At 40.5% G+C, this 25,255-nt stretch overlaps 2 protein-coding genes across 7 annotated transcripts in view; one reads left to right on the forward strand and one right to left on the reverse strand.

Annotated features, from left to right (window-relative positions):
• Positions 1-115: 115 nt before the first annotated feature.
• On the forward strand, positions 116-10,267 carry swap70a (switching B cell complex subunit SWAP70a). Of its 2 annotated transcripts, none has more exons than XM_081605173.1 (12): positions 116-451; positions 1,511-1,651; positions 3,528-3,701; positions 4,792-5,037; positions 5,111-5,257; positions 5,347-5,455; positions 5,554-5,735; positions 6,371-6,478; positions 7,771-7,937; positions 8,526-8,724; positions 9,369-9,465; positions 9,612-10,267. In XM_081605173.1, the coding sequence occupies exons 1-12, from the start codon at positions 356-358 to the stop codon at positions 9,728-9,730; spliced, it is 1,785 nt and encodes a 594-aa protein (XP_081461299.1). In that variant the 5' UTR covers positions 116-355; the 3' UTR covers positions 9,731-10,267. The 2 variants fall into 2 exon arrangements, with proteins under 2 accessions (XP_081461299.1, XP_008403489.1); XM_008405267.3 differs by having other exon boundaries at positions 120-451; positions 4,792-5,016.
• A 5,466-nt stretch (positions 10,268-15,733) lies between these two features.
• sbf2 (SET binding factor 2) overlaps positions 15,734-25,255 on the reverse strand; it is a 118,344-nt gene continuing 108,822 nt past the window's right edge. For all 5 annotated transcript variants that reach the window (XM_017304015.2, XM_008405276.3, XM_008405277.3 and 2 more), the window contains 9 exons: positions 23,716-23,901; positions 22,562-22,688; positions 21,167-21,294; positions 19,501-19,725; positions 19,312-19,419; positions 19,021-19,211; positions 18,389-18,476; positions 18,179-18,310; positions 15,734-16,977 (listed from right to left, as the gene is read on the reverse strand). In XM_017304015.2, the coding sequence (XP_017159504.1) occupies positions 16,879-16,977; positions 18,179-18,310; positions 18,389-18,476; positions 19,021-19,211; positions 19,312-19,419; positions 19,501-19,725; positions 21,167-21,294; positions 22,562-22,688; positions 23,716-23,901 (1,284 nt within the window). In that variant the 3' untranslated portion in view covers positions 15,734-16,878. The remainder of the gene's footprint in view (positions 16,978-18,178; positions 18,311-18,388; positions 18,477-19,020; positions 19,212-19,311; positions 19,420-19,500; positions 19,726-21,166; positions 21,295-22,561; positions 22,689-23,715; positions 23,902-25,255) is intronic.

A 25,255-nucleotide genomic window follows, 5' to 3' on the forward strand; every position in this document is an offset into this window, starting at 1 on the left:
AGGTGGCGCTGATCAAACGCGGCAATATTAATCACTGAACAGGAAGGAAGGGCAACATTTCTTAAAATAACAACAAAAAAAAAGCAGTTTTTTTCAAACTTGGAGCACATTTTAAGTAGATTGGCTGTTTTCTTCCCACCGTCTCAGATGAAACCCCCTGAATATTGGCCAATATTTGGATAATGAGGGGGAGGAAAACAACCTGACCCACTCAACATCACGTGGAGTGCGCATCACACTTCTCCTTCTCTCGGCTTTGCCTAAAGGGCGCAGGCTTTCAACCAGAAACAGGCTCGGACCCAAACACAGCGCACTCACGGAGCCACGGCTGGTTCTGGTGCCGCTGGAAGACAAAATGTGGCTTCGGGAGGAGCTTCTGAAAGCCATCTGGCATGCCTTCACGGCCCTGGACCTGGACCACCGCGGGAAAGTATCCAAATCTCAGTTAAAGGCGAGTTTAAATTTCTGTTCACTTTAGGCTGACCACAAACACTTGGGTTAGCACTTTTGCATCCTGTATGGTTCTGCTTCTAAGTACTTCTGTGAAAAATAATGAGCAAAATTTCAGCTATTTCTGCAATTTATTGGTAAATCAATTTTATAACATGTCTGTTGATTGTTTATACTGGCTTTCCAAACAGTAACTATTCCGTGTGTACAGATATATCACCATTAATTTAGTCCTGATTTTGTTTCATAGTTTATTTTTTGTAATTTAACATCTCTTTATTGTAATAGTAAACACAATCTCTTTGGTTGTTTTCAGTTTACTCGTGATAACTTAAAGATTTAGAGGAATGTTTTGTGTGTCAATCTGCTATTACCAGAACTTGAACAGTAATTGTTTTTATGCCTCATTCGAGTTACTATTTTGGGCGATTTTATTTTATTTTATTTTTTTTATTTAATCTTCTCTTCTGTAAATGGTTTGGCAACTAAATATATCTAAATTTGTTTCGCATGTCATGGTTAAAAACAAAACTGGATACAAATAACAAAATGTGTCTACTGAGAGCTTTAAAAGCAAAAACTGCTTTATTCACATTGATAGCATCATGCGGACAATCTGCCCATCAAACAAACCATTGAAGCAAACTATTGCTCTAATTGGGATTTGGTAACCTTGGAAACCATTGGATTTTGGGGTCAAGCAATTAGTTTGAGAAAATTAGAGTTTTGTGACATGGTGCAAAACGAGCTTCACTGACTTCTCTCGTGGAAAAACTTGAGTGTTTATAGATAAGCGGTTTACTTTTGTGACACTTTGTCAGATACTGAAACTGATGACCTTTTGCAATAGTGCAGCTGAGAGCACCGAACCATCATCTAAAAGCTTAGAGATGCCACTGACAGGAACTGAAGGATCGCTCGGCCGGTGATGCGTGTATGTGGCAGACTGCAGTGTTATTACTGTTCCCTGTTGTAATGCTATTTTACTGGACTCTGAGGTTTGAATGAATGAATTCATTCGCATTCACAGTTGTGCTCTGGTGTGTTTGTTGTTGTGTAGGTGCTCTCCTACAACCTGTGCACAGTAATGAAGATCCCCCATAACCCTTTGACCTTTGAAGAGCATTTTAAAGAAGACGATAAGGGACCTCTGTCTAATGAGGGCTACATGCCTTACCTCAACAGGTACATTCTTGACAAGGTGAGGACCAAGAGTGGTAAAAAAACAAACAAACAAACTACTCTTTAATATCACCGTCACACTCTGAAACCATGTTTTTAGAATATTTGCCCAGTTTGCAAGAGACATATATAGACACATAAACATTTTTGCAAACTTAAATATGTCATAAGATATTCTTCATTCAACCAAGAATTATGTTTCTTGAGACGGGTGTCTCTCAAAATATTATAAGACAATGTAAAATGTGTCTGTTTACATTTCACTACAAAGTGGTGTGACAAAAATTAACTATGCAATTTTAAATAGACATTTTTTTTGTATTACGTTAATACCACATTTATTAACATTTCTGAGCTGCATTTTCCTGTTTCCACTGAAATGTTGAGGAATCGTCTTTGATGATGAGTATTTGAGGTTGGATGGCCTCCGTGCCATCGCCCTAATCTTTGTCTGTCAGATTCACAATAATTCAAGTGTGAGGTGAAGAAAATGTACATTTATTTTTATATTGTCGTAATGAACTGTGAAAGACTGTCTTTCTTTTGTTTTATTTTTATTTTTTTTACACAATTTCAGGCTTACACAGAATCTAAAGTAAACAAAGTATAAATGTGAACTTCTCTGAGACAAAGATCCAAATTGAAAATTTGTGACTTATTAAATAAGGTGTACAGGTAATTATGATTTTTTTTTTCCTGGTGCAATAATATTTGCACATTGGCTACTTTGACCTTGATTAAATTATATGCTTCACAAAGTTCACTTTAAACATAATCATTTACTTGCTCTGGTCAATTTTCTTTCATTTGTTAGAAATTAAATGTTTTGTTAAAAATGTTCAGACTGTTTGCCAGATGTCAATTTCATAACTATGGAGGCAATTCTTTGCACAATATTAGGTCATAATGTGGTGAATCATCAGACTTTATCAAATTATATGTCCAAAATAACCGTGCTACTGTTTAAAAACTTAATTTAGAAATATAGTTTCTTTAGTTTATCATGTGCCAAAAAAATCTTTCTGTGGAAAAAAATACAACTTGCTAATTAAACATGTAAAAAAAAAAAAACATGTTCAGGTTAGGTTTTTGAAAATGTAATAACGTAAAAGCAAATATGGGATTTTTTTAAAAACTTTAAATGCTTGAATTTCAGCCAAGTTTTGTAAAACAAGTAAATAAGCTATTTATCTTAAATAAGTTATCCGGTTGATTATTTGCCAAAAGCTAAAATGACAAAACTCCCGATTGAAAAACTAGTGAGTTAATTTTTTAAAAAATTAAACCAAAAATAAATTTAATAGAAAATAATTAACTAATTAAGACTTGTTGACACCATGGGGTTTTTTTATTTGTGGTAAATTAAAGAATAGTTTTCCTATAGCTTCTTTATATTGTTGCTTTTCCAATCATCGATTCAGCAGAATATAGTTTTACATTATTGAAAGATTTATAATACTTCTCCGCTGAAACGTCGACCAAACAAATGAATCTCATTATCACTTCCTTTGTGCCACATTAAAATGACTCATCATCTAAATGTGGAAATGGCTGCAAATTCTGAGTAAGAAGTTTTCTCTCATTTTCACACAAGAGTGGTCCCATAAGTATTCAAAAATAGCTGTGGCTTTGATAAGTGTTAGTTGACTCAGTCCAGTTAGTAAGCAGCTCAGGCTTCCTTTGTTGTGCTGCGAGGCGTTTTTTTTCTTCCCTTTTCTCCGCCAAAACTCTGACTTGAATAAAAATGAGCCCTGTAACAACATCACCTCACATCCTGCAGCCTTTAAGGTTTCCAGAGGAGACCGGCAGCGATCCTTTGGCTCTGCACCTGTAAACAAGCAGGTCGCCGGCGTCTCCCTTCGACTCCTCTCTGACTCCGCGTTCTCGTCCCGCAGGTGCAGGAGGATTTCGACGTGCTGGAGTTCTACCGGATGTGCTGGACTTTGTGCTACAAAAAGAATATTCACCCTCATCGTCTAATCATCTCAGATGCCGATGCGTTCAAAGTCTGGTGCATTTTTAACTTCCTGTCGGAAGACAAATACCCGCTGGTGATTGTCTTTGAGGAGGTGAGGAAGAGGCTTAAAGAGGAGTTTTTGTAAATCCAGCTGATCCAAATATCTGGATTAGACCGTGCCTTTCTGTTTCAGTTTTTCTTTCCCTGATTAATTTCAGAAGCAATTTTTTTCCAATTATCTTTAACTGGAGTTAAAGATAATTAACTCCAGTTAAAAAATTCTGACTTTTGGATCATTCAGGTTTAGAAGGTGGATTAATCACGACATATGGGACGATTTTATGACTCAGACAACTTAGAAAATATTCACCTTTTGAATTTGATCACAAGCAGAAACTGAGCAATTTGTCTCCATTCCTTTTGTTGGATGTAGGAAAAATACCAAAGATAACCTGGTAAAGAGTATTGTAGCTCAAATAAATAGGATCTGAGCTGAAAACTTGGTGCATACAGTAGATGATCTGATGAAGCGTGAGCAGGATTATCTTTGCAGGATCATCTTCTATTTCTTGAATATGTGACTTTCAGAAAAGGATCTTTTGCAGTAGATATGTTTTTACTCTTAACTTTTGTGAAAAGCTGCACAAAAACTGCTGACATGGTCAAGTGCAAGCAGTTGTCAGGCTTTGAGAGATGTTCTGTGGAGGCATTGCTCCAGACTACTTTTAAACGTTATAATCTAATCAGGAGACACACACTGAAGAGATTGCGGCTGGCTTCGAGAATTCTCCTTGTGTTCTCTGAATCATCTTGTTTTCTTCTTTCTGGCCTGAAATTCGCTCATGAAATCTGTAGGAGTTAGTTTTGATTCATTTCAACCTCGGTTGATACGGAGTTCTGACCACGACGTAACAAACCGTGAAATTCCCGCCACTGTGCTGATATTCCAGGCTCATGTTTATACATTATAATCTATTACTATAATGACTTTTTGTCAGAGAGAATGTAACCTAGCGTATTTTAATTGTTGATACTTTTGAGAAGGTGGACGTCTTCCTAGTGTTTCTCCACAGGCGCATTCCTACACGTCACCAAAAAAGATTGGAAAGAAGATGTTGTCATTTCAGAGCTGTTCAAAAAATTAACCACTCGCTTACGTTGCTTTAAACCTTCAAGTAAGGCCGTTTTGTCCGCCCGTGTAGGTCGAGTATTTTCTGCGAAAGCTGACGGAGGCCATGGGGATCGGGTGGTGCGAGGAGAAGTTCACAGACTACAGAATGCAGCACAGCGCGAAGAGCTGCCTGACTGTATGGGAGCTGATCGAGCTGGTGGGAGTCATCTACTTCAGCAACGACGTGGACCGGCAGATCCTGTCCATGAGCATCAACGAGGTGTTTTCGGAGCTCATCCTGGACATTCTCAAGCAGGTCGGACAGGACGCCCAGCAGGTTGGGGGGGGGGGGTTAGAAGACGCGCAGGTCTGAGGAAAACCTCGGCTCAACTCGGTGTTGTGTTTCAAAGGGCTACATGATGAAAAAAGGCCACAAGAGGAAGAACTGGATGGAGCGCTGGTTCGTCCTTCGACCCACTTCGCTGACCTACTACGTCTGCGAAGACCTCACGGAGAAGAAGGGAGACATTGTTCTTGACCAAAGCTGCTGTGTGGAGGTAAAGTGGAGTTTTATTTTAATAATTGGTTTATTGTTTTATTTTAATTTCACTTTCATGTGATTTTTTAAATTTTTTGTCCTCTCCAGTCTCTGCTAGATAAAGACGGGAAGAAGTGCCTCTTTATTATTAAGTGCCTGGATAAAAGCTTTGAGATCAGCGCTTCGGACAAAAAGAAGAAGCAGGAATGGATTCAAGGTACCGACTAGACGACTTCCCCCCATCATCCTGTCATTTTTTTTAACCCTCACCCCCCTCCCCGTCCCTGAGCTCCCTCTCCACATGTTTTTTGGCAGCTATACAAACGTGCATCCAGCTGCTGAGGCTCAGCCTGCTGTCTCCGCACCGCGAGGCGCGGCTGAGGCGTCGGGAGCTGCGGCAGAAGCAGCAGCTGGACGAGCAGCACCTGACGGAGAAGATGAAGAACCTCCAGGCGGCTAATGAGGCCAAACAGAGACAACTGGAAGACATGAGGCTGGTCTGTGGTTGATACCCTCCAAATATTTTCAAAGATAAATCCCAATTGCAAGTCAAGCGGTCGTTCAGTCCGTCTGTGGACCTTGGCTGCGACTTAGACTGAGAAATAAAAATCTTACAAAACTAGAAATGAGCGGGGTGCAGGGGGGGGGAAAGAGCATTAATTCAGTTGAAGTTAGGCGTTGATCACATCTGCTCTTCCCCCCCCTCCCCCCACATATTGTGGTTTATCTCAGAAAACACTCATGGTAAAAAGGGAAGTAAAACTTTTTATGCAAACTGCCTAATATATCATTTAGACACCTGTGTCTGTTTGAAACATGGTGTGCACGCTCAATACTTTTAAAGCCGAGGCAGATTATTCCTCATATTTCACTTCTCTTTTTCTTTGACCACTCAGCTGTTTTTTTTTTTGTTTTTTTTTAAATGTCAAACCGCGTTTCATATTTGCAAGAGCTAAAAGTGGATTTGTGCCGAGTTATATCGGAGCCCAGGATGCCGATTTAAAAAGGAGTCACTTTAAAACATCCTCTTTAATCAAACCTCAGAAACTATATAAACAGTTTTTTTTTTTGCTGGCTGTGGCTTCGGTTCAAGCAGAGCAGTGACGGCTCCTTCCTCTGTCGTGCTTTACAGAAAATGGAAGCGGCCAAAGCCAAAGCAGAGCTGGAGGAGCTCCGGAGGAAGAAAAAACAGTCAGACCTGCAGGATCGGTACAGATTAGACCTGGAGAGAGAAAAAATGGTAAAGGTTTTTCACTCACTGCTTTATAAGTATGGTATCACATCACTGGTGTAAACGCTTAAAGATACTTATTAATAAAAAAAAAAAATTTAATTGTGATGATCACTACAAAGGACATGTGTTTGAGTTATTATTTCCATGTTGGTGTGCCGACAGAAACATGAAGTTGACAAATACGTTTAAAAAAAATTTTTTTTGCATAAACAAGAGGAACTTGTCCAATACTGAGAATAGCTGCTTAAATGACCTAAATAAACCCTGACCAGTGTTTTAATAGGAGCTCTGTGGTGAGCTTAGCCTGCCTGTTATTTGCCACCATGGTGACTGACCGCTGGGAACAAAAAGCCACAATTAGAAAATCTCAAATTCTTGCAATATTAAGCCAGATGTTGTTATTTCTGCTCCAGCTCTGACCTGCATGGATACTTTGATGCACACAGGCATGCGATGCTACGCCCTGGTACTCTGGTACTGGGCCACCAGAGTACCTAGTACTAACAAGCCACACATTAAGTTGTGTAAACCTTTGAATAGGTATATAGAAAGGAGCTAAAATGTTTCACTTTCATGTTGAGTAATGTCTTTATTTTACAGGTCAATGTGTTGTTGTTGAAACTGAGCATAGATGGCCAAGTAGTGGTTAATCACAGTTATGTTTTAACAAGAAATGCAATTAATTATCCACCGATGGGCAGGTTGGCTTGGATGACGTTTCAAAAAATCAGTAAAATAATCAAATAAGTCATGATGTTTTCATAGCATTGTATCTGTGACAACCTGAATTGTCTCCTAATCTCACAGTTTTGGGATTAAAACCAAAACTCCACATGAGATTAAACTTTAATGAGCAAACCTTGGTTTCAGAGCTAATCATGTGGGAAAAGTTTGGGAAAATCCAGGGGATTTTTGTTTCCTGGTTGAGGAGAAATTTGGCTTCTTTGCTTATTCACCGTCTTGACATTAATCTGATTTTTCCTACGTAGGGAAAACAGAAAAGTAAGCTCCTACACATGCATCTTCTATATTGCTTTTTTTTTAAAAATAATCTGACTCTTTTGGTGTTATAAATGAGAGTTTTAAGTTTTCAATTCCTTTAAAAACAATGAAAAAAAATTAACTCAAATTCATGCATGTCGCATCATTTCAGAAGTTGCAACTTTTCTTTTTTTTTTTTTTTTGCTCTTAAGTTCATTAAGTCATATTTGGGGGAAACATTGCATAAAAAGCTCTCATCCTAACATTCTAGTGTGTCAATTTTAGCTGACTCACTAAAATCGTGCCAACTATTTCAGGTGCGGCAGGAGATGGAGGAGCAGATGGCTCAGAAGTCCAGCGAGCTGGACCAGTACCTCCAGCGGGTCAGAGAGCTCGAAGACATGTACCACCGGCTGCAGGAAGCCCTAGAGGACGAGAGGCAGGCCAAGCAGGATGAGGAGGCCATGAGGAAGCTGCAGGCCAGGTCTCAGAAACAAACCTAGCATGACCAAGTCCAGTTCAAGCCGTTAATAGTTAACTTTTTAAGTCTACCAGAGAGCTAATGATTACCTCTTTGTTGTGGTTATAGTGAGTGAGTGTTTATGCAGTTTTGTGTCGAGTTAAGCAAACTGTAGCTGTGATACAAACAATACAGGGAAAAACATATTTAAAAAAAAATGTAGCACAAGTATCCAACTTAACTTCATTAACAGGCTGAGCAACCTCAGAGACTTTGGGGCTTCGTAAAAGTTTAACTGCCGGCATTAATAACCGGTGTGCAAATGAAATCATTTTCAAGTTGGTTCACATTTATTTTATGGTGCCAATGCACAAGAAAATGCCAACACCCTCCTTCTGATCAAGCATGTGGCGACAGTGCAAAGGAAAAACTCACTTTTAACAAGAAGAAACTCTCAATCTCCACCTTGTTGGCCATCAGTAACTCTTTTTCCTTATGTTTTAGAAATCTGTCCTGTTCGTACAACAATGTCGTGGTGCTTCCCTGTTCTTCTAAAACTCACAGGATTATTTAAAGACATATTAGGAGTGTTTGCTGTCTGCTTTTTCACAGGTTACTGGAGGAAGAGGCGGCAAAGAGGACAGAGCTGGAGCAGATCTACCTGAAGCAGCAGAGGACGCTGACTCAGACGGAGGCGGAGAAGGAGGAGCTGATGGCCGAGCAGCTGGCCAAGGAGAGAGAGCTGCAGGCGGCGTCTCAGCAGCTGGACAGACTGGAGAAGGAACGGCAGGGGGCGCTGGAGCAGTATCAGGTTCATAACCATATTCATAGATCAGACAGAGGCGGGGTGAAGCAAATATTTATGTTTTTAGCATTACAAATGAAATGTTTCCCCTTTGGTAGTAGAAGAAGGTAATTAAAATAATTAAATTCCCTACTAAATGACATTTAAAACAACAAATTAAAATGTAAAAAAGACAAAACAAAACCTATGCAACATGAATTGAATCTGTTCAACTTGCTGAAATTAAAACGTTAGTGTGTGGAGTTTGCTGACATCTAGTGGCAAAGTTGTACACTACAGCAATTTGTACCATCTGTCTCTCTCGCGACATCCGTTGGATATGACAGAGTTTTACACAGTTTTTATATGTTCAATCAAGCATCCTGACATTGGGATTTTCTCCAGTCAGACTAAACACAGAAACATCTGATATGTTTTCTGAAAATGTTTGTTATAAGGGGAGCGAAAAGCGATTAAATTTGTCCATTCATGGCCACTGTAGAAAGCTCCCAAAAGAAATTTTTATTTATTTTAAGGGAACAAATGACAACTTAGCCAAAGTTGAATTTAATTAATAATTTCTGACAGTATGTCATCCTAAAATCCTTATCAGTACAGGAGAAAATATATTTTTTAAACGATATATCTCTGCTTTTTCTCCTCTTCTAAAGGAAGTATCACGAAAACTGGAGCGAGCGGCCAACAAGACAAAGACTTGGAAAGATAAAGTGGCCAAACACGAGGGGCTGGTTCGTCTCATCCAGCCAGGTAGGATAAATTCATTCAACCTTTAGCCGTAACCGTCTCCCGTGAATTAACACTGACGTGGCATTGTGTAGGTCAGAGGTCAGGAAACAGTGCTTCTCTCTGTGGTTTTAGGCACAGCTTACATCTGTTTTTGCTTTTTGGTTTAGGTCATAAAGGAGCTCAGAGAATCACCAACTGGGGCCCGGCCTCGTTCACCGACATTGAGCTGGAGCTGAGGAAGAAGTCCTGGCAGGAGAAGAAGAACCAGGGAGCTCCGGCTGAGTGAAGGACGGTCCGAATAAATCGGTGACCTCTTGACACATCATCAGTTAGTTGAAGCTCAGAAAATAATTTCTCAAGATTCTAGAGACGATTCATCCAGTTGTATAAAACGGCCGCCTTCTCTACTTTTAATGCAAGAAATTAAGATTCCCATTCATCTCTATTCAACTCAAAAATATTTAATTCCATCTGTTTTAGTGTTTGAGTCTTCAATCTAAACTAGTTTTAACATAAATAACATGAACTGATATATATTTTGTAATAAACACCATTCCGTTTTGTATGCCGGTGGGAGTACATTTCTGTCTGATCTCTGCTTTAAATAACCATTTTTATAACAAAAGCCGACTTAAATGTAACCACATTTTTTCAGTTTTATATTAAAGCCTTTGTAACTTCTGCTTTATCCACTAGGTGGCAGCACGATAACGGGACATTTTGATTTGTATTACCTGCGCAGGAGCAGAAATCTGCTGCTGCTCTTATAAAGGCTCAAGGGAATATGTGAAACACAAACAAGTATAAAATCATTGCTTTAATAGTATTTTAGTATACTTATTGAGTCGCTTTTGTCTTGTTTTTTCCCCCTGTTGTTCTGAAATGCATCACATGCCCTGCAAAAGTATTCACACCCCGTTAGGATTTGTCAGGTTATTCAGTGAGATTTTATGTGACAGACCAACAAAAGATGCATAAATGTGAAGTGGAAAGAAATGTGGTTTGTCTTTTCATGCAGTCTCCTTTACTATGGTATTCCTCAATAACAGAAAGTGGAAAGAATTCCCTTCAGAAGTTAAGATAATTACTCCATTTAAAGTGTCACGGTTTAAAATTGTTTTTGTTTTAGACATTAGTGAACAAACAATCATGAAGACTGAGACACACAGCAGACAGGTCAGGGGAAAAGTTGTGGAAACACCTAAAGCATGTCTAGGTTAGAAAACAACATCCCGACTCCAAACATCTCACAGAGTGTTGCTTAATCCAAAAGTGGAAGGAGTGTGACACAACAGCAAAGACACTGTCATCCACTTGAAATGTCAGTCTGGGCAAAGGAAATGTTCATCAAAGAAGCAGCCAAGAATGCTATGACAACTGGGTTTTATGAAAATGTGGCAATAAGAAAGCATTCAAAGTATTTTTTTTTTTTGTTAAAGTTTGCAACAAGCTGCACTGTCATCACTAAGAATATGGAGGAAGATGTTCTAATTGGGTATCCAAAATGTGTTTGTTTTGCCCTACATAGAAAATGCTGTGTGACTGAAACCTCCCAGACATTACGCTGAACATATTATCCATGTGGTGGTACATAAAGGTGGCAGTATTATGCTGAGGGGATGCTGTTCATCAGCGGTAACAGGGAAGCTGGACAGAAGATGGATTGAGCTCATTACAAAGCAATCTTTGAAAGAAAACCTGCTAGATGCTTCAGAGGACCTAAAACGGGGCCAGTGGTTCACCTTCCAGCAAAACTCTACATGACCTGAACTGCAATGGAATAGCTTAGATCAAAGCATGTCCAGGTTCTAGAATGGCCCAGTCAAAGCCAAAAACCCTGAATATTGTTTTTCACAGATGATTGCCTTCTGATTTGACTGAGGCTGCAGCTATCGTGCAGGAAGATTGGAAAAAATCTTAATATCTAGTCATACAAAGCTGGTAGAAACATACCACAAAATACTTGCAGCCCTAACTGCACTGATTCTATAAAGTCTTGACTCATATTTAAAAATATTAAAGTTTAAGGTTTCTAACTTGATGAAAAGTAAAATAAATAAAATGATTTATTATCCCTGCAAAATATGTTTGGAGTGTATGCAAAGTACACAGTGATCCATGAGCACATTAGATTCAACTAAATGTAAGTTTCAGCAAATTAAACTTGACATTTTCAAGTGTTTTTAAACATATTCTAATACCTATGCTCCGGTCTAGTTCAAAATCATCCAGAAAATTTGGCATCTCTCTCAGTTTTGTCCTCCTAGAGGACTAAAAGATGTCCTTCTTCTGAGCTGCATACTAAAAGCTACTGCTAAAGACGGCCGAAGTATCTCAGAGTTGTAGGTGGGGAAATGCATGTTGAATTCGATTCTGGAACAAGATGCATCAACATCTGAAAGCTCTGAGCACCTTCTGTCATCGTCTCGGTTCAGATTTCTAAAAGGCGCCGATGTAGACTATGGCCTAATCCCATGAGACAAACCGATACAGGAGCTGACACAACCTGCTGAAGGAGAGGCTGCATTACCTCACTTTAAACCACTTCCACTCACTCAGGTGGATCAAAACCTTCAGAGGGGAACCCGATAACACCCGATGTTAAAACTGATATCAGCGAGACAAAGCGTCACGGCAGTTTGGTAGATTCTGTATAATCTGGCTTATTGTTCCAGTAATCGCACGGCGAGATTAATTTCCCCTAATGCACGCGACGTGCAGCAGTAAGATGCTGGTGTCAAAACAAATCACTTTGAGGTAACAAAGGGCCTCTTGTTTGCCTCACGCACGTCTCAAGTTTTGTCCTCCGCGCCGTCGTGGTTTGGTTACAGGAGCATTGTACCTGGGTGAAGCTGTCACAGCTGGGGCACTGGGTTTGACTCGTGTCTGCCAGGCTGCACAATGAGCTTCTTCAGTCAGTGCAGCGCCAACGTCAGCCTGTTGTTCTTGTTTCTGCTTCAACTTCTTCTTCGAAAGACGGCTTAGAAATGAAAGAGAGTTCACGTCGAGTTCAGAACCGACGGAGCAGGAGACGAGATAAGAACCTGCATTCACACCACTGACCTGACACCATGCACGCATCTATACACCGGCAGCGCACAGATAAGATCAGATACAGAGACAGATTGCCCAAGTGTCTGAGCTCATGCTGCTGAGATTCACCATGATGGAAAGATTTTATGGTTCTCCTTGTTTGCTTGATTTACAGAGCGACAACAAGAACAAAAAAAAATGCCTGTTTTTGTTGAAATTGTTTTTATTGCAGTGTTTTTCAAGAACTATCCTGCTGTGTGTTGTTTTTTTTCTAAACAGATTTACTGTTCACATATCTTCTTGAGGAGGTATTTATATCTCAGAATCTGAGAAATGGCAACCTTTTTTTTTGTTGTTTGTTTTATTTAAAAAACTATTCTCAGAATCGGGAGTCTCTGATCTCCGTAGCTAAATTGCACAAGCCTTCCACATTCCAGGTTTAAGAATATCTCTAACTGTCTCATCCTTACCCCATGTGTACGAAAAGTAGCCCTAATGCCCATGACCAATTCATCTGGTTTCCATCCAAAACATCCTGGTCCAAACTGGAAAAATTTTTATGGGATAGTGTGAAGAAATGTCTTGCAGATGGCTCCTCACAGTGCTGGACTTTTGGAGGAAAAAAAGAAAAAATGTCAAGCTGCTTTGGAAATCTTCATTTTTTAACCCCCTTTAGTGCAAATTGAATGGTTAATTGAACTTTTCTTGTGCACGGATGAGCGGCTCATCGGCCGAAGCGTGCATTGAGTAGACCCCCATGTGCTGGCAAGCTGACATCATTCCGATTTCTGCAATGGGAGTAAAATGACGTCCGATTAGCTTTTAGGGTCAGAGCAGGTGCCCCGCAGAGGCAAATCCCCCAGCAGCTTTCAATCCTATTGCCCATATTGCTGACGCCCAAAGGAAATGAGAACACATCAAGCATTCACTGCAGCCACAGGGTTACAAGGATAATAGGACTAAGAGGACCAAAGAAATAAATCAATATTACGTGTCAGCGGGGTATTTTTGGGGGTCCGCGGAAAGGCCAGTCAGCTTATTTTTCAAGTTGTTTTATCCAACTGCACAGCTGTGACTGCGCTGAAAGAGTGTTGGATCCAAAACAAGCAGATACGTGCAGGCCTGAATTTATAGACTGCTTTTGATTTGTCTTCTTTTATTTGAGAGCGGCACGCTTCCAGCCAACTCAGGCAAATCACTGAACCTTGAGGAAAAAATAAAAATAAAAAATGCGGCCAAGTTACACAAGATTACCATTACAGATATGCATGCTAAAACACTGCTGACCTTTGGGATGATGGAGGCTTTCACCAGTAATTTGTCATCAGAGGAGAAATCAGTTGCAGGAGCTGTAATGTACCTAAACTCACGTCATTGGTTATGTAACCAAGAAATTTCTTTCATCTTGTCCTACTTTCATACAGCTAATCTAAATCAGTGTGGTTTGATCCAGTCAGGCTAGTGCAGCTATGGAGAATCAATAATTGGATGAAATGACTCTTGGGAAACCACCAATTCCAACTCGAAGAGAAAATAATTCCAATCATGCCATTCCACGCAATCCTGCAGGACAACATCCGCTGCATCCCTCAGTTTGTGGGCCTGATCTCCGTGCCTAAAGGAAGCATCTAAAAAATGGAGGGAGCTGCCAAAAGGTCTGCCCAGATGTTAGGCTGATGAAGCTTTGCACCTGCTGCCGCTACATGGCAGCTGTTCGATTGTACTGTGGGACAAAACACCCACCACATCCCTCCAGAAAAAAAACAAAAAAAACACCCGATCTCCCTCTGACCTCAGCTTCCTCCTCCGAGTGAAACCTTGAAGGAGAGCTGCTCTGATCCGCCAACCAGGCGCCAAACGCCATGAGCTCAGGCCCTTAACCACATCCACCTCTGGCAAGGGGAGGCACCTGTATTCATAACAGAAATAACAACTTGGTGTTTGGTTACCTTTCATTAAGAGAACATCTTTATTAAATTTGAATTGTTTCTAAGAGGTCAGAGAAAAAACTTGGCAACTAGAAATAGTGGAAGTTTTCCTCGTGTATCATATGACTCACTGAAGTCACATCAGACGCTCTGGGAGGAAACAATTTCTACATGTAGGACTGTAGGTACAGCTCTTATTTAGCAGATAATTACTATTTTATAAAGCAGAGAAACCAAAAATCATATGAAGTTACAGTGAGCTACAGTGATGGTGGACCACTGACAGAGGAGGGCTGAGTAGAATGTGACTGATATTACTGGTTTAACCCAACATGCTTATAGTGTGGCCCTTTAAAACGAAGCTTACTGAAATTAAAAAAAAGGCCTGAATTATTAGCCTTCTCTCTAAAATAAGCATTTAGCAAATTTTCTTATTTATTAGCCATGTTTAGCACACTGAATGGAGGAAGTCAATGTAACACAACATGCTAGTTATACCCCGTATGTCCCTCGCAGCATTTAGGGTAACATTAGCATTTCGGCTAATTTTAGCTTATACACTAGTTTTAACATACTGAGTGGAGTAAGTTCATCTTAGTCAATATGCTTGTGATTCTCCACATGCTATTCATATTTTAGCTAAACTTAGCATTGATGCTCATTTTTAGCATCAAAACGCTGGGTTCCCCCGTTTAATTTCTTCAGAAATGTTCTAGTTGTTTTTGTATCTCACTTCCAATTACCATGAGTTAAATGAGCTATACACAAACTTATTTTCTTACCGACCACCTTTCACAATATTGGCAGTGAGCATTGAGACATGGAAACCCCCCAAAATTCCAGCGTGGACGATACGCCGTCAGCGTAACTGAAGAAATTTAGAAATTGCTTCAGAAATGTTACAAAATGGAATAAAACAAAACCAAAAGTTTAAAATTCTGTAGGCAAGTGTAGAAACCCATCACAAGTCTTCTAGGCTCAGGAGGCCCAAACAAGACCCAAATTCTACCGTTAATCTTAGTTTTTTTTTTTTTTTTAACAAAAGGGCAACATGGCTGCCCGCCAAGGACGACCAAAAAAACAAAATACTTTCATTTGCATCCCAAACAACACTTCTATCTCTTGCTTGGCTATCCAGTCAATAATGAAGGGAAAGCCTTATGCGCTGTGGAAAGTGAGCAGAGAAAACATGGCTGTTCGCTAATAACACTGAAGCCGACATCAGATTCACATCTTCTATAAGACCCTTCATTACCTGCTTTGACCGACTGTTGGAGCATCTTGATTCGCAGTTAAAGGGAAGAAGCACTCTAAATACTGAAAAAGGCTCAAGTATGTTCGATTTATTTGCAAAAACTTACGTGTCACAAAACATGGTACAAAGAAGAAGAAAGAAAAAAACCCACCTCTGACATCTTTGAATTGCTTCATGTGCTTGTTCTTGTAAAGACATAGGGCAGATGATCAGAAAACTGCACAAAAGATTGATTAAAAAGCCCTTAGGAGAGACAGAGCCTGCCTGGAGAATGTCAGCAATAACATAGGGTCATTCACAACATTTCACCACAAGTAGGGAACATTCAGGGGAGTTTCATCAGTAAAGACACAAAAAGAACAAACACGTCAGAATTAAATTTAGAAAAGTAAATCCTGCTCAGAGAAGACAGGACATAAAATAAAATGTGATAAAAGTATTTACAGAAAAATAAATGACACTTGCACTGTAAGACATTGAATAAAAAATAATTTACATTGCATGAGACGTCAAAGTTAAGTGAGAAGTTAAAACATTCAACAGAATAGCAAAACATCATGTACTTAAATATATATATAAAAAAACACCTTTTGATACCCCTGTGCAAATTCTTTTCATTTTAATCCATCACGATCACATGTACACTGTAAATAATGCCTGAAGCCTGGCTGTTTGCATCTGTTAGAAAGTCAACATTTAATAAAGAGTGCATTGCTTTAGAGCTAAGTGCAAACAAATTGCTTTTTTTTTTAAAGTTGTGCATTAAAATCTTGAGTTTTTGGCGGTTTATACTTTAAGCAGCGATAACCTTTTTCCTTGTAGTAAAATATTTGATAGAAAATCTTTTACGAGCTACTTTCTATATGCCTCTAAATTTAAAATTGAACCCACAGTTTTAATGGCCAGTGATATAGCTATGATATATTTAAAAAAAATTTTTAACATTTCCTTGGTAGCACAGTCTCTAAAAACGTCAGCTTATGTTTGCTTTGCTCCCCGATCAGAGGGAGCGGAGAGCTGAGGCCGATGCGCTCCACCTGCAGGGTGATGGCGGCCGGGCGGCTGCAGGGGGAGAAGCAGGAAGTTGATCCTCCACCGTCAGGCACTTTATTCGCTGTGGTCCCCTTAAACTAAAGACACTTGGCTGCCGAAGCGAGCTGCTCTCAGCCACACGACTCCTCCCCTGACGAGGGCGATATGTCATTTAAAGCTCGGCGTTCAGGCGTCGGATACGCAGCTCTGGATCTTGTCCATCCACACCTGAGCGCTGGGCGCGTCGGAAGCACAGAAGTTGTAGACTCTCTTGTTGGTTTTCAGCTAAAGTTCAAAATGTATAAAATTAACACATTTATCCATGGAAAAACACTTCCACGTCCCGATTCTTCTTTATCACATAGATCCAAAACAAGATAAACACAAGCAGATGATGAAGTTACATGATTACTAAGCGATCCAAATGTTCTCTATGAAGTGAAGTTCTGTGAAGTAGAGAGTCTGCCTAAGAGGCATGTTCCCTTTCTGATCACATTAGTGCAGCAGTGAGAGTAAAAAGCCTCTTTTCAGTCTAGATGAGTCAAACCTAAAATGTGAAGTATTCGCTTGTGTTCCCTCAGCTGACGTCCTGCCGAGCAGAATGATTCAACGCTCTTTTCTGCTGTTTTTAATGAACAGAAAAGCCAAAGATTTAAATATTTTAGGATGAGACAAATTGACAATGTGAAGTCATATCTCCCAACCAAAGACCGTAAGAAAAGGGTTCGATAATTCGTCTCTTAATCACCTACAAACCATCCAAAATGCAGCAGCCGGCTCTGGCTTCCTCTTTGTTTTAGGATGGACTTTAAGATTTTATTTCTTATGTTTAAAAATTTAAAAGGCTTAGCCTCATCATATGATATCTCTGTGATTTTCTGAACATATAATCCAGTAGGAGCGCTTAGTTCAACCAACCAGCTCCTTAGATGTTCCTAGATCCAAGATAAAATTCAGAAGTAAATAAATTGACGTTGGCATTTAGGCTCAGCGATGCTTGAGTTCAAGGAACTGTTTACGATCCGACACATTACTGTCAGATTTAAGCCCGTCGCAATAAGCACCTAATGAATTAACCAATTAGTTGCGTGATCAATTTATTTTGCACATTTAAAATATTTTCCACTTCCATTGTGGAGTGTTCTGTGCAAAATTAAGGTTTACTAGTAGTTCAGAAGGCACATTTGCATTTTTATGCCATTATCAATAAACTACTTGAAAATGGTCTCAAAAACAACAATATCATCATTTGACAATTTTTCATTGTCCAGTTGATCCTTTTAGAAGCTACCATCCGGCATGGTGGTGGTTGCATCATGCTGTGGGCTGTTTCATTACAAGTGGTATTTGTGCATTGCATAAGAAGGAAGAAAACTACATCAAAATTCTTCCACTTCATCACAAATCAACGAGATTAAAACTAGACTGTGTCCAAACGTTAAATCAAAACGTTTCGAGTCGTTTCCAAACATCGACGTGTACTCACGTCAAAGAACGCCTTCTCGTTGATGTGTTTGGGGGCTCCTATGGTGGGCGCGGCCGGCGTCACATATTCCACGTCGCCCAGATCGATGTGGCCCCGGCAGTTCGTGTCCTCGCCGGTGTCGTAGTATCTAAGCTGTGGAGGCATCAGAATTAACCTGCTGCTCCGTGTTCAGTCGGAGCGTCAGCGCAACGAGGAAGCCGCCCCGCTCACCTGGTGTTTGGTGACGTCCAACACAAACCAGCGAGGTTTCCAGGCTTTCAGCAGAGCGCCGCGTTTGTAAAGGATCCCCTCATAAGACCTGGAGAAGGACGAGAGCTGTACCATCAGTCTTTAATTCCTGGGACAACAAACCCTGAGTAAACAACTTTCTGTTTTTCACTTTTCCATTGTTTCATTTGCACAATGGGGAAAAATCGGAGTCATTTTGAGCCCCATTAATAGAAATAAGGAACAGCATTTCAGCAGTGATGATGTTAGGTTTCTGAATCACTTCATCTCTGTAAAGTCATCTGTCAGAACGTCATTTGGAATTTGAAAAATGAGGAGCAGATGCAAAAACCATCAGCAAAAAAAAACGGACATAAAGTGGATTTTAATGACTGTTTGTTCAGTCCAGAAGAAAATATCCCAACATCTGAGCCAAGAGACTGTACTTTAACCTCTCTGTAATTGTAAAAATCACACACCCAGATTTTAAGCGAAAGTACAGACAATTCTCACAAAAATGACACGGAGCATACCGAAGGGCTGAATCATCTTCCAAATCTGGACTGGCCCCTCGGCCAGTGAATCAGATGTGTTCCTTCTCGTTAGTCTCGGAGCTCAGGAAGTTCACGACCCACCTGTTCTCCTCATTCTTGGGGGTGAACTGGTTGTAAAGCGTCGCAGCGCGGCGGTTGATCCCGTTGGCCGTGGCCGTGCTGTGGTCGTCGCCCGGGCCGCTGTCTGGCAGGTGCAGCATTGAGCGGCGCTGGAAGGCCTGCAGGCTGGACGTGGGAATGAGGCCTGAGAGGGACAGCGACTGCTTTCGGAGCTGCAGAGAAACGCACGCGTACGTACAAGTTTTAGAAAACGTTACATCGTTTCGTAGTTTTGCCTAATAAGACGAGTCGTCTCTTCCTAAAAAGACGCACGTTTCCTTCCTGATTGAGATCTTCCAGGATGCTCAGACGGACTCTCTCCAGAGTAGTCTGCCATTTCTCAGGGCCCTGGTTCAGCTCTCCCTCCAGCCTCTCGATGTCCTGCAGAACCAAACAAATTGCCAAAGCGTCAGGAAAGCAGCCTAAAAGCTGAAACCTGAGCCTTCGGGTACAGACGCTTACAGTGAGAAGTTTGGTGATGGCGTCCGGCTGAGCACTGCTCACGCTGCTGTAACACGGCCACACGATCCTCCTCTTGCTGTTTGCGTTGGCGTCTGCCTCCTCCGTGCTCTCTGACCTCACCGCCATCATCCTCCAGTCGTAGCATGGTCCAGTCGACAGAGTTTCCTCTGTGAAGAAGTCCCATTTAGTCAGGCTGGGGATGCTGACAAACGGCTTCAGGATCACCTGCACAACAAGAGCCGTGTGTGTTACTCTATAGAGTCCAACCTGATACTGTCTGCTTAAGCTCAGCAGGGAGTCATCTGCATACGGGTGTTAAATCACACTCCAAGGTTCTTTTATGTACCCATTTTACTTTTTCCCCAGAAAAAATGTATCTAACAATCTGTGAAGAAAAATCAGAAGGATTTCCTCAGTTGGATTATTAAGGAGAGCTGGAACAAGCTCAGATTATAGCACACATGAAGCCTTACAGCATCGATACATTTGAAAATGACCAAAATCCATTAATCCGTGACTCAAAGTGGACATTAAATAAGGACGTCCCACTACATTCCTGTTTGGACAATCCAAACCAAACCTTTACTTTTGGGGGGGTCTGTAAACCAAGTAGACTTTTATTTCTATCATCCTTCTAATCAGAATCACCAACCTCCCAATTATGAAAAACGTAATACTTTCTATCACTTCAAGCTCAGTTCTGTTTAATAAAGGGTAAATATTTCTCCAGAAATAATTTCAAGACTTAAAAGCTGTGATATTTAGACACTAATGCAGTGGATAAATACTAAGAGATCAACAGGGGAAATTACGTCAAGAGTCAAACACAAAAATAATATGTGGTCTAATCCCCAGTATCTGATTAAAATGCTGATTTAAAGCACTCTTAGCCGATTGGTGTCAGTAAATCACGGCCAGCTGCAACACAGCAGCTGTTTGTGTTGCTGAGGTCCATTAAAAATCAGGCTTTGAACTGAAGTTACCAAAAGTTCGTCAAAGAAGATAAAGAGAAAGCTGACAAGAAGACCGGCGTAAAAAGGGATTAGACAGAAAAATCTAGAATACCGAGGAAAGACATGTTTCATCCTCAAAAGTACGACACACTTAATCAGTTTTGTTTAAAGTTACGGTTTCTTTTTAAGTTTGATGAAACTAGCAGGTCTGAGATTACAGTCCCATCAGGAGGAGTTACCTGTGGGTAAACATAAAATAATCCTTAACAGCTGCAAAGATGAGTATGTGATAAATGAATCGCCACACAGGCTGGCTTTTGTCAGACATCGACATATTTCTAATCATTTCGATGTAGTCACATGGTTTACACCGGTAAATATGAAAATAACGAGCAGCTGGGTTTACCGAGAAGTCCTGAGCCACATTTAAAACTTTGCTAAATTTAGTTTTGAATTGCGCGAAAAAACAGGAAAATAACGAAGCATTTTACAATGTGGCAATGACTTTTATTCGCTGCTTAATTGCACTTCGAACAGCTCCAATTTGATTGTTTGCTGAGCAGCAACTGACTTAACTTAATGCTGTCAATTAAATTAGACACACGTGGTTCATTTCACTAAACTGGAACAGCGACTGTTGCTGAAGCTGAAATGTTTCCCATTTAATTTTACCATCGCTGGTTTCTGCAGCGACGGGAAGCAGAAAGACTCACTTCGGTCTCCGAGGGGCTGTACAGGTAGTTGAAGAAGATGGGACTCCTCCGGTGCATCCTGTTGATGCAGTCCCAGATGCAGATCCCTCTGCGGCCCTGTTTATCCACTTTGTCCTCAAACAGCAACCCTGTTTAAAGCAGAAGCAGGTGGAGCAGATGAATTCACGAACCCGTGAATCTGCAGGAGATCGTTTCAGCTGACGCAAAATAACAAACAGGTCGCCATAAAAGTTGGAGGAAAGCAATCAGTATGCTGGTTTGTAGAAATGAGAATGCCCTTTGAAGTGGGAGTTATTACGACCACGTAAATAAACAAAAGAACCAGCAGTGATACCACAAAAACACACAAAAACAACTTATTAAAGTTTATAGAAGGGACTGATAAAAAGTTGATAGTGCATTGAAATTCAGTGCATCTAATCAACCTTTTCTGTTAATCAAAATATTTCTACAACTTGAATTTTTTCAAATTACAAACTCAAACTTTGGTGCATTTTACAGGCTTTCATACATTACCCTCGTGTTGAAATGAAGGAATGTGCTTCATTCCAAAACTATGTAATATGTTTATAGATCTGTTTGTTGGAAATTATGAGGAATCGAAATGGTTTATTTTCATTTTCCATCCCACAGAAAAGTGATCCAACCTCATTTTGTTGCTAAATTTTATGTTTATCTTTATACGAAGCCATAAAAATAGGAATAAAATTGTGATTCTTTAAAAATGACCACACATTTCCGAGAGTAGATTTTTATTTACAACTTTATGAGCTGACCTTTTCAAAAAGCCCTGTGACATTTGCAGCGCTAAAGTTTTATTCGGCTGGCCTCAGAGCGGAAATGGCTCTTTAGGCTGTAAAATGTTGCAGCCCTGTGGTTTAAGGCCGATGTGCTGTTTTAGATTTCTGCTCCACTTAGCACTTTGCATGTCAACTAAAACAATATACAGTGGTCTCATCCTACCAAGGCACATCCTCCCAAAGGAAAATAATGACAGGTGCTATCGTTTTAAGACTTAATTCAGCTTTTCCACAACTTTCTCTCCAACCTTTCTCCTGTGCCTCCCTTGTTTATTCACTAATGTTCTCTTAGGATTATCACTGATAACATATTTCTGTATCCTTCCACTGTGTATTGATGAACTGATTTGTGTTGATCTATCACATAAAACCCCAATAAAATACATTAAAGTTTCAGGGTTTAACTTGGGGAAAAAAAGGGAAAATGTTAATTGGGTGTGAATACTTTTGCAAAGCTGTGACGGTAACGTTGACACCTGTGGCTGTCCAAGACTGTTTTCATGTTTTCAACTCACTCAGATTGTTTCTGGGTGACAAAGTTCAGTATAACAAATTATTTTCCCATTTCCCTGGTTTAAACTTTAATGACACTGACCGTGCTCCAAGCGCTCATAGTCTGAGTCCAACAGGAAGTTCTTGAAACGGTTGGAGTTGTGATGATAGGCCAGGAACTTTAGATAATACTGATTAAACTCAAACTCCATAGGATGTTGGTCCAGAATCTACAAGGACATTGAAAAAAAAGAAGAAGAAGAGATTAAGACAGCTAGAGGCCGGGAGGGAAAGTCCTTGTGCGTGTCTCCATGTGTGGGACAGCTGAGGATGCCTCTGTGCATCGGCTTCACATCTCTCCAGCGTGCAAACAAGAAACAGGAAGGAGAGTCTCCTGTCCCCTCAGAGGTCAGTAATATCACCACCCGCAGACAGTCCAGACTGGACTGTGGCTCTATTGTTCCCATCCAGAAGGGTGAGGTGGCCGACAAGAGCGCTGAATATTTGAGGCCACCTGGGTCTGCTGGCAAAAACAACAGCTGTTTGGGAGATGAGGCACTTCTATTTTCAGCTCTTGTCCGAATCTCTTCTCCCTTCCCCTGTTTATAACTCTCCAGACCCCAGAAATGCCGCCAACCCCTCTCGTTTGCCAAGCCTACACTTTCAAAAGACAAATGCAGAAACTATGCGTTGATGTAAGTGTATGGGAGTGGGTCTGTGAGACCTCAGGAGACACACACACAAAAAAAACCCACAGCATTCTTCTAATTTTGCATTTCTGAGAGGACAGAGTTTTCTGGTCCTCAGCTGTGGGGGATTCATTCTTAAATCTCCCCCCCCCTCCCACCCTCCCAATGCCTGAACTACACCCAAGTTCTCCCCTCTTCCTTTCTTCAATCCCCAAAACTGCAATCTTCCACATGCGGCTTTAAACAAAAAGCGAACACTGAAACACACAAGAACAGACAGCTCATCTCTGATCACAGAGGTTACGGAGCATCTGGGTAGCAGCCTCTCTGCACACGCTTAGGTGCAATAAACTGTAACACATGCAGCTCTGAGAGGTGCCTAGCTACACAAACATCTAATTAATGACAGCTGAAAAGCTCAACTTCTCTACTTAGTTTTGAGGAATCTCATGAGCTCACAAGCAAGTCATGAATGAAGTTAAGAGTCACGGAGGGAAAGCTGAGGAGAGGCACGTAGCGGAGGACGAGATGCTGGAAAGGTTCTGCAGTAGAGAGGCGCGAAGCTCACCTGGTGCACGCAGTCCAGAAACTGCAGGAAGATGGGAGTGAAGCCGCTGCCCTGGCTGCTGGGACTCAGATTGCTCCGCTGGCTGAATTTGTGGCCGAAGGAGAGCCACTCTTTCTCCAGGAGCACCTGGAAACCCTCCAGGGTTCGATAGAAGGGATCGCTCAGCAGCTGGATCAACGAAACAACCTGAGAAGAGAAACAACAGATACAAAAAATAAAGATCAGAGCATTCATCAGATCGATCATTATCAAGGTAAATAACTTCACACCTGCATAATACAGTTTCAGGTTCTCATTAGAAATGCAAAGTCAAATTGACCCTGACTCAGGAAAGGCTAGCGGGAAATTTACAAATCTTATTTCTTTTCCCATCAGTGACAGCATCTGGTTGCTACCAGGGCAGATTGACACACACACCACATTACTGAAAAAAATAAAGAAAACTTAAAAGCTGCCAGTTAAACATAAAGTCAGACTGGGCACAGTTATAAAAAGCCAATTAAAGGAAACCGTTTCCTACAAGGTAACGTATAAAAATGAACCATGGAAATGTACGGGGTATATTTAGGACGTGAGAGCAAAGAGAGTTTAACTATAAGCAGAAAACAGGAAGGCTGAATGAAGTACAGACAAGTTGCTCTTAATTTTATGCTAGATTTGTCAACTTCTGTATTTCATGCAACATGTTGGATTTGGAGCTCCCTGAAGGAAAAAAAAACACAACTTAAAAATATTTTAATCTTTTTTTTTGCATGTAGGCGATTTCTAAAGACGCAAGAAAAAGAAAATTTGGTCGTACTTCAAATTAGTATTTTAGCTACTAGCTATTTTTGCTAAAACCCTAAACTGCACATGCAAACAATGAACTGACCACCATGCAACATGCAGTTCTGACTTCTGATCCTGAGAGAGCATTTTAAAAGAAAATCAGAGCATTCTTTTACGCTGATGTTGCGCTAAATGATTAAAATGAAATGAATGGAACTTTGACATCTCTTGCTGAGCACATAAAGTATTGTGGTCATGTCTCTTTTCTTGATGTTACAACCCAATAAAATGGCAATGCACAATGAACATATCATAGCAATGAAGTAACTGAATTTTTCACATAAATTTTTACTCTCCGTTGCCAAAGATCGTTTCAAAAACAATCTGTAAATGATATATGCTTTATGCTACACTGCTATTCAGAAATATATCAAGGTTATTAGTGTATTTTGTAATTTGCATGGACAGGCAAAGTCCTGATAACCATCAAAAATCACCCTTCATCGCTGGACTAATCAAACAGACTGAAAGCTGTTTTATTACGTTTATGCAGAACCTGTGATGTATCAACTTGCTGAGCCGCACCCATAGCTCTCAGCAAACCTAACGCCGTCACACAGCCTTGATCAGAGGTGCCTAAGTCCAGTCCTCAAGAGCTACTATCATGCAAACCTTAGATGCATCCATTACCAACACCAACGAAATGAATAGCTTGTTACTAGACGTCTGCAAAGCTGAATGACACCCTGAGGAGGGGATTCAGCCGTTTGAT

The sequence above is a fragment of the Poecilia reticulata genome, chromosome 3 (assembly GCF_904066995.2).
Source record: "Poecilia reticulata chromosome 3, P_reticulata-male-v2, whole genome shotgun sequence".
NCBI classification, from domain to species: Eukaryota; Metazoa; Chordata; class Actinopteri; order Cyprinodontiformes; family Poeciliidae; genus Poecilia; species Poecilia reticulata.